Raw genomic sequence first — 15248 nt, 5'->3', positions numbered from 1 at the left:
ACCCACCGTACTACAGGAAAATATTATACACCAGTACTACACGCAAACATTATACACCGGTACTAAAGGCAAACAGCACACATCGGTACTACAGGCAAACGTTATACACCAGTACTACAGGCAAACATTATACACCAGTACTACAGGCAAACATTATACACCAGTACTACAGGAGAGTACAAGGCTTCTTGTTTCATAAACCCCAGCACCCATCTCTGTCTCTCTGTCCCATATAATAACTAATGGTTGTGTGGTTTAGGTGCACTGACCTCTGCGCCCATTCTCCAATCCACACTCTCGTCCACCCTGGGAGCAAATGCTCGCAGATTGTGCCCCGTAACACAAATCGATGCACAAGGACATTTGCCGTACAAATTGTGATCAACGGGAGCTTGAAACAGTTCCAGTGTAAACGGCTAAAAGCCAGTGGTAAAATTGGATTAGTCCATGGAATGTTGCGATCCCGACTATCCAACAAAATTATTTGGTTCCCAATAATAGCAGGTGTCAGAGAGTTCACATCACATTGCTCACAGCTCTGAGGCCCAATGGGGCATTGCCCTACCTCCGCAAGTCTTCCCATCAGCCTTCAGCTTCAGGCCTTCGAGGCACTTGCAGTAGAAGTTGCCGATGGTGTTGGAGCATTGACCCTCACAGCCGCCATTGTCCTTGTCACATTCATTCACATCTGCAAAAACAAAACACATACACTTAATCCATTTCATTGAGCAGAGGTGGCGGTGAGTGGAGATAGTCTCAGAAAGCATAACCCACAAGGGTAAAGGAGCAGAGGTGTCAACCGTGGCCCAGCCCACCTCTCGTTTCTCAGTCAGAAGGTCGTGGGTTCAAGACCCACTCTAGAGACTTGAGCACAAAATCCAGGTGGGCGCTCCAGTGCCGTGCTGAGGGAGTGCTGCACTGTCAGAGGTATTGTCTTTCGGATGAGACGTTAAACCAAAGAACCATCTGCCCACTCAGGTGGATTTACAATATCCCATGACGCTATTTCAAAGAAGAGCAGGGGAGTTCTCCCCAGTGTCCTGGCCAATATTTATCCCTCAACCAACATCACTAAAAAACAGATTATCATGTCACTGCAACAACAACTTGCATTTTTAACGTGGTAAAACATCCCAAAGCGCTTCACAGGAGCGATTATCAGACAAAATTTGACACTGAGCCAATTCCTATATTACTACGTATTTGGTGGTTCGATGTGTACGGTGTTTTACACGCAGCTACGACTCTCTCAGGCTGTAAGCCCTGTGCACGGCAGATGCCCGGAGCAGACTAAAAGAGGTGATGCTCGATGTGTAAGTGAGCCAGCGTGGACCTAGGCCTGTCCCTCCTCTGCGCTGAGATAGCAGATGCCAACTTGGGTAGCGACAGAGGTGCCATAGTTGTCAATGGATGTTATTTTCATGGACTTCCAGAAGGCATTCGATAAGGGTCCACACGAGAGACTGTTAGCAAAAATGAGAGTGCATGGAATTGGAGGCAAGTGACATGAGTAGGGAATTGATTAGGAGGTAGGAGACAATGAGTAGGGATAATGGGAATGTACTCCAATTGGCAGGATGTGACTAGTGTTACCCCCCAGGGATCTGTACAGGGGCCTCAGCTTTTCACTATTTACCAATGACTTAGATGAAGGAACAGAGAGCCTTACATCCAAGTTTTCTGACAACACTAAGTTAGGTGGCACAGTAAGTAGTGTAGATGGGAGCAGAAAGGGACATTGATAGATTAAATGGGTGGGCAAAACTGTGGCAAATGGGAAATCACTGTTCCTAAGTAGAGTTGGCTTCAGCATCCCTAAGCTAAGGAGGAGGGAAAAAAGCCGGCAGGTTATCGAGCATGACAGACAGTGTATGATTCAGACTGGCTGCTTGCTTCTGACCTGGAGCACAAAGGCTGACTGTCGATCTCTGTTGAGATGGATGAAAGCTACAGGGGGTCTGTTTAGGGCAGGACGACTGACACCCCTGACCACTGTCTACTGCCCCCTGCTGGAGTGTGGGCCTTGGCTGAGGACATTGAGTTGGGGGGGGAGGGGGGGGAGCTCTGATGCCACCCATGATGGAACAGCCTGGCCATGTTGATTCCTAGGCTCGCGTCTGAGAATTGGGCACTTGGGCACGATGTTGGGGAAGGGTGGGGGAGGGGGATGGTGGGGAAGGAGGGGGGAGGGGGAGGGGGGAGGGGGATGGTGGGGAAGGAGGGGGGAGGGGGAGGGGGAGGGGGGGAAGGAGGGGGGAGGGTGGGGAAGGAGGGGGGAGGGTGGGGAAGGAGGGGGGAGGGGGGTGGAGTCGCAGGGAACTGTACCGAGCACCTTCAGGAAGAGGGGAAATAAATCAGGTGGGGGGCGCAGGAAGAACTACAAACATCTGCGAGCTACAGGGCAGTAACACTGTTCCCAAACGGGAAATGTGTTTCATATGACAAGGACCTAGATAGCGCCAGGAATGATCAAACCAGGCAGAATCCAACTCCAGTTTGGTATCACAAGTCATTTACATTCCATTTTTCTAACAGGAACAAAAGGGACAGGGTCTCCTTGGTCCGATATTCCTGCAAAAGGAGACAATATCTCAGAGCATGGAGGCTCCGTGGTGAACAGGAACGGGCTGCGGGGGGGGGGGGGGGGGGGGAGTGGCCCTTCGCCACACAGAGCTCGGCCAAGATGGATGATCCCTGCGGGGGTCTGATTACGGTGGGGCAACTGAGAGTGTCAAACTGTCAGCTGGAGAGGATGAATGAACCCAGGGGCTGGAAGGTGGAGAGAACCTCACTGGAATAAATGCCAAGCAAGGGAGCACATCTGTCAGTTATTAAGACAAGCCTGCCCGGCTTCCTGCTTGTCACTGGAACAGCTCTGTTATAGATCACTGTGCGAGGGGCTGGAATGTGTAACATGGCCCGTAATTACCATGTGAAAAAACGATATTAATAAGTTGATAGCTGGCAGGCTGCATCAAAGATTGCAGCGGAGTATTGAGATCAGTGGATAATTCGAAGCCGCTGCTTGCTGATCTACCTCAGGCGCTGCGCGCAAAGACTGACAGCCGTGGCTCAGTGGATAATGCTCTCGCCACTGAGTCAGAAGGTTGTGGGTTTGAGTCCCACTCCAGAGACTTGAGCATGAAATCTAGTCCAACACTCCCCAGTACAGTACTGAGGGAATACTACACTGTCAGAAGTGCCATCTTTCTGATGAGATGTTAAACTGAGGTCTCATCTGCCCTCTCAGGTGGATGTAAAAGATCCCGTGGTATTATTTTGTAGAAGAGCAGAGGAGTGCTCCCTGGTGTCCTGGGCCAATATTTATCCCTCAACCAAGATCACTACAGCAGATTATCTGATCATTATCACATTGCTGTTTGTGGGATCTTGCTGTGCGCAAATTGGCTGCCGCGTTTCCTACATTGCAACAGTGACTACACTCCTAAAGTACTTCATTGGCTGTAATGCACTTTGAGACGTCCTGAGGTCGTGAAAGACGCTATGTAAATGCAAGTCTTCTTATTTTGCTCGAGTCTCTGCCCTAAAGGTGACTCAGGGGAAAGGACGCTGCCCAGCTTCGAGTAACTTCAGCTGTGAGCCCAGACAGAAGGCTATTCGAGCATGGAAGGCATCATAGCTGAGCCTAACACTGTCCTCACACAGTGGGTACGGTAGTGGAGTGGTTATGTTACTGGCCATCTAGAGAACGTGAGTTCAAATCCCACCCTGGCAGTTTGAGAATTTTAATTCAGTAAAATTGACCACAAAGCTGTCAGATTGTCGTAAAAATCCAACTGGTTCATTAATGTCCTTTACGGAAGGAAACCTGCCGCCCTTACCCGGTCTGGGCCTATACGTGACTCCAGTCCCCACACCAACGTGGTTGACTCTTAACTGCCCTCTGAAGTGGCCTACTAAGCCACTCAGTTGTCAGGGCAACTAGGGATGGGCAATAAATGCCAGCCTTGCCTGCGCCGCCCACATCCCAAGAATGAAACGCTGCAGTCACTGGATAGTGATCGAGGAAAGGGAACCCTGGCTGATTTCCCCTCTCCCCCCTCCGTCCCTGGCTCAGGGGCCCTAAGGCTAACTGTAACCCCACTGCCGCTAAAACCAACCAACTGAGCGTAGGCCAGGAATTGAACCTGGGCCCTGACCTAGGCCGTGCGGGCTGGTACCACACTGGGAACTGCATTTACTGTCAGAGGGAGCAGCAAGCTTGGATCAGTGAGTTTATCCAGCGAGTAGCTGAGGCCTACAGACCACGTTTGACCCCCGGGTTAAACTGACCTCAGCCTCACAGCCAGTGAGACACAACCATTGGTCTCAGTGCCCATAAGTTCACCAGCGGTTCAGCTCCTGACCCCTGATGGAAGTGCAGCTGTCGCAGTGTCGGACAAAGCTGGGATGCCCCCCATAGAGGGGTGGCCAGGCTAACAATCACTGTCTCGGTTCCGTGAGAAATGGACACGACAATGGAGATTGATTGGCATCCAAGGAATCATCCCCCAACACATGTCACCACAGAGGAGAATAGAGCTGGGGGAAGGAGGGGGAAAGGGGAGAGGGTGAGGGAGAGAGAGAGAGGGGAATGGAGAGGGGGAGGAGAGAAAGGGGGACAGGAGAGAGGGGGAAGGAGAGGGGGAGGAGAGAAAGGGGGACAGGGGGAGGAGAGAAAGGGGGACAGGAGAGAGGGGGAAGGAAAGGGGGAGGAGAGAAAGGGGGACAGGGGGAGGTGAGAAAGGGGGACAGGAGAGAGGGGGAAGGAGAGAGGGGGAAAAGAAAGAGGAGGGGAAAGGAGAAATGGGGAAAGGGGAAAGGAGAGGGGGAGGAGAGAAAGAGGGAAAGGAGAGAGGGGGAAGGAGAGGGGGAGGAGAGAAAGGGGGACAGGGGGAGGAGAGAAAGGGGGACAGGAGAGAGGGGGAAGGAGAGAGGGGGAAAAGAAAGAGGGGAAAGGAGAAATGGGGAAAGGGGAAAGGAGAGGGGGAGGAGAGAAAGAGGGAAAGGAGAGAGGGGAAAAGAGAGAGGAGGGAGAAGGAGAAACGGGGAAAGGAGGGAGGAAAAGGAGAGAAGGGGAGGGGGAAGGAGAAAAGGGAAAGGAAGAGAGAGAGGTGGAAAGAGAGTGAGGGGGGAAAGGATGGGACAATTCAATACAATTTTTGAGGTCATATCTCCCCAAGTGGAACAGTCGAGACTGGGGTCCAGCAAATGAGCAGAGTTGATTTTGTTTAAAGGGGAAACAAGTTTTTTTGTGCAGATAGAGGGGACCAGAGAGTGCATGTGGTGAAACAGTGCGGCCTTGGGAGTTACATCACTGCCTCGTGTATTTTCACCGATACTTGAAAGCGATGCCTTGTTAAAATATCGGAGGACGAGTGACGATCCCAGGGTGGCAGCAAATGCCCCCGCCCTCCGCCTTGAACCATTGAGCAGTGAGGGTGCCCCTATGTCACCTCAATGATTTACTGTAAATTACACACAGTCCTTTCCCCGACCAGCAGTGAGGCCAATTGGGGTCCTTTCTAGTCAACTCCCACTTTCAATCTTGCACCTGCACCAGGGATGAGCTGCAGAATCAGAGAGAATGAGAGAAACAAAGAGGGAGAGAGAGAGAAAAAGAAGAGAGAAAAATATAAGGGGCAGAGAACGAGAGATGGTGTGAGTGACACAGAGAGAAAGAGACAGGGACAAAGAGATAAAAAGAGAAATGAAAGTGACAGGGAGCAAGAGAGAGTTGAGCGACACAGGGCAAGAGGGAGATAGAGATAGATAGAGAGAAATAAGAATCACAGGGTGCAAGAGAGAGTAAAAAAAAAGAGTATGGAAGACAAAAATAGACAAAAAGAGAGCGAGAGGGAGACAGACAGGGAGAGCGGGCACAACGTAAAGAGAGAGAGAGCAGATAGAGAAAAAGGCAGAAAGAGGGACAGGGAGAGAGACAGAAATACAAAGACATAAAGAAAACAAATCCTCACCCGACACAACTGAGAACACCAAAACCAGCCGGGCTCAAACAAAACTGGCAGCGTAATATTGGCACATCACCTGTCAGGGACCTGGCGACTGTGGGTATGCAGGGTGACTCATACTCGCAAATATGTAAGTACTGAAGGTCACAGTGTAAAGGAACAACTGGCTAATCCCAACATTTCCTGCTAGGATTTTACTTCCCATTGTTTTACAGGGAAAATAAATATTCCATGAAATCTACCTGGCTTGCAGCCACCTGGTGGGAGATATCAGCTATTACAGGTTGAACACACCAAAATCTCACAACCCTTCAACTCCCCTCTTCGCTATTTAAGGGAGGCATAAACTTGTTTAAAAGAAATGGATTAACATTTTTTTATTAAAATAACAAAGGGAAGGATTACAGGCGGACATGTAGCAAACAAAAGCTTAACTATTCCACCAGTAGCAAGACTACTGTGTGGATGGAGAGGCAGCCTGAGGTTTTGCTCAGTTATAAGGTGGGAATGTTTGACAAAGAGCAGATCCTAAGCCTTGCCAGATCTAATATGCACTGGATGCGTCAGCCGCAGCTCATTTGGTAGTGCTCTTGCCTCTCAGTCCGAAGGTTGGTGTGGCTGACTCTCCCAGTGTAGTACTGAGGGAGTGCTACACTATCGGAGGTGCTGTCTTTTGGATGAGATGTTAAACTAAGGCCCTGTCTGCCCTCTCAGATGAACATAAAAGATCCCACGGCATGATCCGAAGAAAAGCAGGGCAGTTCTCCCTGGTGTCCTGGCCAATATTTATCCCTCAACCAACATCACTAAAACAGATCATCTGATCATTATCACATTGCTGTTTGTGGGATCTTGCTGTGCACAAACTGGCTGCTGCGTTTCCTACATTACAACAGTGACTACACTTCAAAAAGTACTTCACCGGCTGTGAAGCGCTTTGGGATGGCCTGAGGTCATGAAAGGTGCTGTATAAAAGTAAGTTCTTCTTTCTTTCTTTAAATTTCATAGGTGTCTCACAAGCATTAAAATAAAGTCTGCAAATCATGGGATTTGTGAGTGAATCACGAGTGTTGAAGACTGAAGAAGTGACGGCTTCACTCAGTTGGTAGTGTTCTTGCCTCTGAGTCCAAGAGGTTGTGGGTTCAGGCCTACGAAGCTTCCTTTATTTGGAATAAAACGCTCCTCATTTTGGTTCAGTACCATAGCGAGTGATGCAGTTACTCACTGGGCCACTGGGGGGAACCCTGCTCGTTTTCTACCAGTAATTATTCCAATTGGAGCTGTTGGCTAAAATTGTTGAGTATTGTCCAGTCACTTACACCCAATTCAACCTGAAGTGGTCCGTTTATCTCCATCCCTAAGCAGGATGCAGTCACATCAACCATCTCTCTTGCTCATGTATCGGCCATCCAGGATAGAGCAGTCCCCCTGATCAGTACCCCTGTCACTGGGCTTATACCCCCCCCCACCTCCACCAATGGTGCAGTGTGGCTCCAGCGCGCACCATCTACAGGATGCACCAAGCTTACTTCAACAGCACCACCCAGCTCCTCGGCCTCCACCACCAGGAATAGCAAGAGCAGCAACATCATGGGAACACCATCACCTCCAACTTCCCCTCCAACACCTCCTTGACTTGGACGTATATCGGCCATACCTTCATCATCGCTGGGTCAATATCCCGGAACTCTCTGCCTAAGACCATCGTGGGGGCACTAACACACAAGACGTTGAAGACCCATCACCACCTTCTCAGGGCAACCAGGGATGGGCAACAAATGTGCCCTTGCCAGCATTACCCACATCCCAAGAACAAATAATTTAAAAAAAAGTTGCTATGGTCTCAAATCCCAATTATGTGGCTGGTGAGTCTTTGAAGGCCACAACCTCAAAGAATATAGGAACAGGAGGAGGCCATTCAGCCCCTCGGGCCTGCAATCAGATCATAGCTGATCTGTACCTCAACTCTCAATCTAGGGTGAAGGGGGTTAAGTTATGAGGCTTGTATTCCCTTGAGTATAGAAGATTGACGGGTGATCTGATCGAGGTGTTTAAAATGTTAAAAGGATTTGATAGGGTGGATATAGAGAAACTATTTCCTCTGGTGGGGGAACCAAGAACGAGGGGACGTAATCTTAAACATAAGAACATAAGAAACATAAGAAATAGGAGCAGGAGTAGGCCATACTCGAGCTGCTCCACCATTCAATCAGATCATGGCTGATCTTCAACCTCAACTAAAATCAGAGCTGGGCCATTTAGGAGTGAAATCAGGAAGCACTTTTTCACACAAAAGGTAGTAGAAACCTGGAACTCTTTCCTCCAAAAAGCCATTTTCCTGTATCCATTAATACTCTTACCTAACAAATATCTATCAATGTCAGTCTTGAAAGCTCCAATTGTCCCCCAGCGTCCACAGCCTTTTGGAGGAAAGAGTTCCAGGTTTCTACTACCTTTTGTGTGAAAAAGTGCTTCCTGATTTCACTCCTAAATGGCCCAGCTCTGATTTTAGTTGAGGTTGAAGATCAGCCATGATCTGGTTGAATGGTGGAGCAGCTCGAGTATGGCCTACTCCTGCTCCTATTTCTTATGTTCTTATGTTTAAGATTATGTCCCCTCCTTCTTGATACCCCCACCAGAGGAAATAGTTTCTCTGTATCTACCCTATCGAATCCTTTTAACATTTTAAACACCTCGATCAGATCACCCGTCAATCGTCTATACTCAAGGGAACACAAACCGAGTTTTTGCAACCTGTCCTCATAATGTAGCCCTCTTTGCCCTAGATTAAGAGTTCCATAGAATTACATAGAACTTACAGCACAGAAACAGGCCATTCGGAACAACTGGTCTATGTCGGTGTTTATGCTCCACACGAGCCTTCTCCCACTGGAGGATTACCTGATTGCATTCTGCTCTTGCCTTAAGTTTCTGCTCTGTGTAACCTCAATCCTGCCGTAGGTCCCACCACTGCCTGGAGCTTGTTCGAATTTGTAGCCCCCAAGTTAAAGAGGGGAAATCAGTCGGGGTTCCTTCTCCTGATCACCATCCAGATTCATGTCTTCACTATTACAAGCACACATTGCACCCCGATTGTTCTTGCCATTTCAGCTTTGTGCTTCGTGTAAGAAAATTATAAACCCATTCTTTATAAACGTGTCTTTTCTAAACAAGTTTCCAATGTTATTGCACCAGAGGAAACTTCCTCCGTTATTACCAAAAGCAGCGTGTTATTCAGGTAATTCAGTGTTTTTGTGAAAGGAGAAAATCTAAAAAGCAAATCTATGAAATGTTTAAATATAGAATTATAGAATCTTACAGCACAGAAGGAGGCCATTTGGCCCATCGTGCCTGTGCTGGCTCTTTAAAAGAGTTATCCAATTAATTCCACTCCCCTGCTCTTTCCCTATAGCCTGCAAATTTTTCTTTTAGAAAGTTACGATTGAATCTGCTTCCATCACCCTTTCAGGCAGCACATTCCAGATCATAACAACTTGCTGCGGAATAAAAATTCTCATCTTGCCTCTGGTTCTTTTGCCAATTATCTTAAATCTGTGTCCTCTGGTTACCAACCCTCCTGCCAGTGCAAACAGTTTCTCCTTATTTACTCTATCAAAACCATTCATGATTTTGAACACCTGTATTAAATCTCCCCTTAACCTTCTCTGCTCTAAGGAGAACATTCCCAGCTTCTCCAGTCTCGTCACATAACTGAAGTCCCACATACAATATATTTAAAATTTTATGTCTGCAGGCACTCCCTGTCAACTTTTTCCATTATAAAAAGCTATGTCCACATTTATAATGGGAACCGCCTATGTAAACGTGTCACGCTGTAATTACACGCTGCAGCGTCACCACTGGTGGGAGCGTGGCGAGTTTACATAGGCAGCTTCCATTATAAATGGGGACATAAGAATTTATAATGGAAATATAAAATAAGCGCAGAATGTATGACTTCAAAATTAGGGCTGAATTATGTCTGTGGCCCTGCTCCAATTATCCCCTGACCTTTAATCCTGCTTGACTGGAAATCTCCACTTGGTTTTGACTCCCAGGGGTGCGATGCCAGGGGGGATTGACTCGTTCTTAAAAAGTACTCTACTTGAACCATATCCTAATCTCATGGTTATGAAGGACAGTCGTTTGATTGACAGCACCGACCTGCAGTAGCCCCCTTCAGTCAAGCGGACTGTCACGGATTAATTAACGGCTAATTATCTTGCATTGAGATTAGGGATCTTGAAGTGAGCGTAATGTCTGTAAACGTCTCCACAAGTAAATCACTGCCCTCTTTGTGTACAGACGCAGGCTGGAGCATTCGGGAATCTTCTAATCAACCAATCTGGCTCTGCAGTTTAATCCCATCCATTGGACAATCCCGGAACAGGCTTTTGACTGAACGGCCAAATCTCCCGCCCTCGCTGCCCGTTCCTGCCTGAGAATCGGGGGTCGTGTGCACTCCCGTCACCTGGCGGCAATGGCGTCCTCACTTCCCACGGTGCACAGCAGCACAGAAAAGGCTCTTTCTGTTGCGCAGGAGGGGAAACTGCCTGAAATATCCCGACCCACATTCCCCAAATGGCTATGCCCTTGGGTGCACATGCGGTATTACTGCAAATAAGCTACCTGTATGTCACAGCACACGCAAGGTATACCTGTAAACATGCCTTGGTATTTCATAAGGTATATCTGTAAATACAGCAACTTGCATTTATAAAGCCCCTTTAAACATCCCATGGAGCTTGACGGGAGCGTTATCAGACAATATTTGACACCGAGCCACATAAGGAGATATTAGGACAGGTGACCAAATGCTTGGTAAAAGAAGTAGGGTTTAAGGAGAATCTTAAAAGAGGAGTGAGTTGCAGAGAGGTAGAGAGATTTAGGGAGGGAATTTCAGATCTTAAACCCGAGGCAGCTGGAGACACGGCAGCCAATAGTGGGGCGAAGGAAATCGGGGATGCGCAAGAGGCCAGAATTGGAGGAGCTCAGAGATCTCGGAGGAGGTTACAGAAATAGGGAGGGGCGAGGCCATGGAGGGATTTGAACACAAGGATGAGAATTTTGAAATCGAGGCGTTGCTGGACTGGGAGCCAATGTGGGTCAGCGAGCACAGGGGGTAATGGGTGAACGGGACTTGGTGCGAGTTAGGATACGGGCAGCAGAGTTTTGGATGAGCTGAATTTTAAGGAGGGTGGAAGGTGAGAGACCGGCCAGGAGAGCATTGGAATACATCTGCTGTATTCACAGGGCATGTGAGGTATACCTGTAAATTAGCTGTGTACATGTCCCATTCCCACACATACTGTTCAGAATGCTTTGCATTTTCCAATCGTTAACTGTTCCCTTTTTTCCACCCATTTGCTCGATGAACTTTACTGGGATTGGAACAGGCAGCATCTTCCCGGATAGTTCCTCACAAACCTTTACGAGCCAGCTATTTGCGTGTGCATCTGGTAGATCCATCGACCCCTCAGAGGGGCCTACTGCTGGACAGCAGCATGCGACTTTTAATGTGTTCCGGGTAAATGAATGAAATCGCACCCTGAGGATGCGAGGTGGACAGAACATGTAATCCCCAGCGTCCCTCCCCACTCATATATCTACTAGAAATGCACCACAGGGAGACCCTCAGCAAAACACCAGGTCATTGCAAACACATCAACTGTTCCTTTCAGTCCGCACAGTCTCCCAGCTCACATCCCAGATATAAATTAAACAATTCCTTAAAATCAGGAAAATGATGGCTTAATATATGTTCCGAGGTGTGCCCCATTGGGTATTTTTAGATAAAATGTTTTACTATTCATCGAATCGTCTCACGAATATTCTGGCTACAATACTTTGTAATACATGGTTTCAAATTAATATTTATAATCGTATTGAATTCAACCGATATTCTGAAATGATGAGTCCACAGATTAGCATTTCATAGTAAATCAGCCGGAAAAAGGCTGAGAGTCCCTGGGCTGGCCATCACCCAGGGGGCCCGAGACCCAGGGACACTCATCACCCAGGGGGCCCGAGACCCAGGGGCACTCATCACCCAGGGGGCCCGAGACCCAGGGACACTCATCACCCAGGAGGTCCAGAGACCCAGGGACACTCATCACCCAGGAGGTCCCGAGACCCAGGGACACTCATCACCCAGGGGGTCCAGAGACCCAGGGACACTCACCACCCAGGGGGCCCGAGACCCAGGGACACTCATCACCCAGGGAGTCCCAAGACCCAGGGACACTCATCACCCAGGGGGCCCGAGACCCAGGGACACTCAACACCCAGGGAGTCCCAAGACCCAGGGACACTCATCACCCAGGGGGCCCGAGACCCAGGGACACTCATCACCCAGGAGGTCCCGAGACCCAGGGACACTCATCACCCAGGAGGTCCCGAGACCCAGGGGCACTCATCACCCAGGAGGTCCCGAGACCCAGGGACACTCATCACCCAGGGGGCCCGAGACCCAGGGACACTCATCACCCAGGGGGCCCGAGACCCAGGGACACTCATCACCCAGGGGGCCCGAGACCCAGGGACACTCATCACCCAGGGGGCCCGAGACCCAGGGACACTCATCACCCAGGGGGTCCAGAGACCCAGGGACACTCACCACCCAGGGGGTCCCGAGACCCAGGGACACTCATCGCCCAGGGGGCCCGAGACCAAGGGACACTCATCACCCAGGGGGTCCCGAGACCCAGGGACACTCATCACCCAGGGGGTCCCGAGACCCAGGGACACTCATCGCCCAGGGGGTCCCGAGACCAAGGGACACTCATTGCCCAGGGGGTCCCGAGACCCAGGGATGCTCATCACCCAGGGGGTCCTGAGACTCAGGGACACTCATCACCCAGGGGGTTCCGAGACCCAGAGACACTCATCACCCAGGGGGTCCCGAGACCCAAGGACACTCATTGCCCAGGGGGTCCCGAGTCCCAGGTACGCTCATCACCCAGGGGGCCCGAGACCCAGGGACACTCATCGCCCAGGGGGTCCCGAGACCCAGGGACACTCATCATCCAAGGGGTCTTGAGACCCAGGGATGCTCATCACCCAGGGGTCCAGAGACCCAGGAACACTCATCACCCAGGGGGTCTTGAGACCCAGGGACACTCATCACCCAGGGGGTCTTGAGACCCAGGGACACATCATCCAGGGGGTCTCGAGACCCAGGGATGCTCATCACCCAGGGGTCCAGAGACCCAGGGACACTCATCACCCAGGAGGTCTCAAGACCCAGGGACACTCATCACCCAGGGATGCTCATCACCCAGGGGGTCTCGAGACCCAGGGACACTCATCACCAAGGGGTCACCAGACCCAGAAACATTCATTGGTCAGGGAGTCCCACGACCCAGGGACGCTCATCACCTGGGGGTCCCATCACCCCAGGGACACCCAAGTCCCAGGACTGGCCATCACTCCATGGATCCAGAGTCTTAGGGTTGCCTTTTTGCTGATCCGGGTGAGTCAAGTATTAGGCTATTCAGGGTGAGTGGTAGCTTGAAGAGGACCAGAGACTGACTGACTCCACCACTCTTGCTTTATTGGAACCCACTTTCCCAACTTCACTCACGAACAAGTTCACTGACAAGAAGCAAGCACGACAAAGCCAGGAGATCGAGCCAGTTGGCCAGAGGGAGGGGAACCAATACTGCAACTTCCAAAACCCTGCTCATCTTGGCTGCAATATTAACCCACGTGAGAAATGAGGGTTTTCAGTGCAAGACTCTTACACTTGCAACCAGCGGCCACTAGAGGTCAACACAGGCTTGAAAGAGGAACAGAGGGGCAGAAATATTCGGCCCAGCTCTGGGCAAACGCTGGGGTGGGCAAGAAAGGTAAAGTTGTTTGGGGAAATGCTCTGCCGATTCTGTTAATGTGATTTCCCTCTGAAACTGACACTGGGCACATGATATACCCACCCCGAAATGGCACGGATAACAGGAATAAGTCAGATGAAGGATTTTCTGTTATTTCCACCAGGAAAGCCCTGTTAAGCAGCCAAAGGGGGATTTACAAATTAAAAGGGCTGCTTTACCCTGTGCGATCAGATGTATCAGGGCAACGCAGAGACTGGAAAAGAATATTAACTTTAAAAAAGTTTTCAAACTTTAAGCGGCTCTGTGGGCTTCTCTCCCGTCCCGACCCCTGTCACCCGAGGGTGCATCAAAACAGCACCGGGAACCACTACACTCATTCAAAATTACTCCATCCCTAGGAAACCAGCTGGGGGCATTGGTCTCTGGGTGGGGAAAAGCCCTAGCCCACCAATGTTATTCTGCCATTGCAGCCAAAAGGAATATCAGACCCAAATGAGTGGTGGAAATGTTCAGCAGGCCAATCAGTATCTGCGTAGAATTACATAGAATTTACACCACAGAAACAGGCCATTCGGCCCAACAGGTCTATGCCGGTGTTTATTGTCCACCGAGCCTCCTCCCTCCCTTCTTCATCTCACCCTGTCCCTCTATCGAAAGACAAAGTTGGGGAGTTTGGACGTGACGCTGCTTCAGGAGACCCAATGAACTCTCTCGCTAGAGAATCTCACCTGGAGCCCTCACCCCTTTCTCTCTTTCAGATGCCAATCGACCTGCTGTGCCCTTCTGGTCTTTATCTCTGATAAACATCCAACCTCCGTGGGTTTCTTTTTAGCTTAGTGGGGACCTGTGTGAGGCTTCGTCCTGCAGCTCGCCCATTCTGCACCTGTTCCAAAGCACTATGGGGTGAAATTGGTGTTGGGAGGTAGTGAGGTGGGGTGTACAACGGGCCGGGTGTACAACGGGCCGGGTGTACAACGGGCGGGGTGTACAACGGGCCGGGTGTACAACGGACTGGGTGTACAACGGGCCGGGTGTACAATGGGCCGGATGCACAACGGACTGGGTGTACAACGGGCCGGGTGTACAACGGGCCGGGTGTACAACGGACAGGTGTACAATGGACTGGGTGTACAACGGGCCGGGTGTACAACAGGCGATCGATTTACAGTCGCCCGTTTTGTGCTATTGCTGAAGATCAATTTCACCCCTGTAGCATCTCTCCGCGAGGCAAGGCACTGATCTATACACTTCATTCAATGACACAGTGCTGAGCAAAGCAAAGAAGGCATTTGAATCTTTTTTTGTTACAAGAAAGAATGAAAGGACTTGCATTTATTTAGCACCTTTCACGACCTCAGGACGTCCCAAAGCACTTTACACCTTTGAAGTGTAATCACTGTTATAATGTAGAGAACCAATTAGTGTACAGCAAGGTCCCACAAGCAGC

The 15248-nt window shown here is 49.9% G+C and overlaps 1 protein-coding gene across 1 annotated transcript in view; it reads right to left on the bottom strand.

Moving 5' to 3' along the window:
* LOC137300960 (multiple epidermal growth factor-like domains protein 6) overlaps positions 1 to 15248 on the bottom strand; it is a 292410-nt gene that overhangs the window by 159083 nt on the left and 118079 nt on the right. The window contains exon 5 of the mRNA XM_067970253.1: positions 566 to 688. Within this exon, the coding sequence (XP_067826354.1) occupies positions 566 to 688 (123 nt within the window). The remainder of the gene's footprint in view (positions 1 to 565; positions 689 to 15248) is intronic.

Source organism: Heptranchias perlo, chromosome 32, assembly GCF_035084215.1.
Source record: "Heptranchias perlo isolate sHepPer1 chromosome 32, sHepPer1.hap1, whole genome shotgun sequence".
Taxonomy (NCBI): Eukaryota; Metazoa; Chordata; class Chondrichthyes; order Hexanchiformes; family Hexanchidae; genus Heptranchias; species Heptranchias perlo.
Note: the sequence above shows the minus strand (reverse complement) of the source record. Positions and strands in the feature narration are given on the sequence as shown.